This window comes from Trypanosoma theileri (genome assembly GCF_002087225.1).
Source record: "Trypanosoma theileri isolate Edinburgh chromosome Unknown TM35_Tth_66_V1, whole genome shotgun sequence".
Classification (NCBI taxonomy): Eukaryota; Euglenozoa; class Kinetoplastea; order Trypanosomatida; family Trypanosomatidae; genus Trypanosoma; species Trypanosoma theileri.
Window position 1 is genome coordinate 40,206 of NW_021639908.1, and position 450 is coordinate 40,655.

A 450-nucleotide genomic window follows, 5' to 3' on the forward strand; every position below is an offset into this window, starting at 1 on the left:
AGTATCAACAATACCCTGCTGAACACACTCACTCCCATCAGCAAATGATCCATACATCATGTCGTCTTCAGTGACAACAACATTATTATAGAAGTATCCATCCAACTCATCGGCATTAACAGCAGGTAGCCGCGACACAATAGTCTCTAGTAGTTGTATGGCGACAAATGCCCTCAGTGACAGCGGCGTCCTCTCCCTTACATTCGTCACAGCAGCGTGGAACTTCCGTACGGTCTCGGACTCCGTCTTCTCATCGGCCCAGTGCGGCAGGTTCGTCGCGAACACAAGGCGGTATGCACTCACACTCCCACTGAACGCAGCAGTGAAGTCAGCGTACCGCAGAGACACCTCGGAGAACAGCACAAACACACGCACACCGCTGTTCTCCTGCAGGTGCTCCGCAATCACAGCGGCATCGCCATCCGCAAGGCCCACCACGAACACGTTGCC

At 53.8% G+C, this 450-nt stretch overlaps 1 protein-coding gene across 1 annotated transcript; it reads right to left on the reverse strand.

The window, feature by feature from the left end:
- TM35_000661100 (adenylyl cyclase) lies at positions 1 to 444 on the reverse strand (the record flags this gene model as incomplete). The annotated part of the gene is made up of 1 exon (XM_029031113.1): positions 1 to 444. A coding segment is annotated over one exon (444 nt), but the record flags the coding sequence as incomplete, so codon positions are not given.
- Positions 445 to 450: the final 6 nt, after the last annotated feature.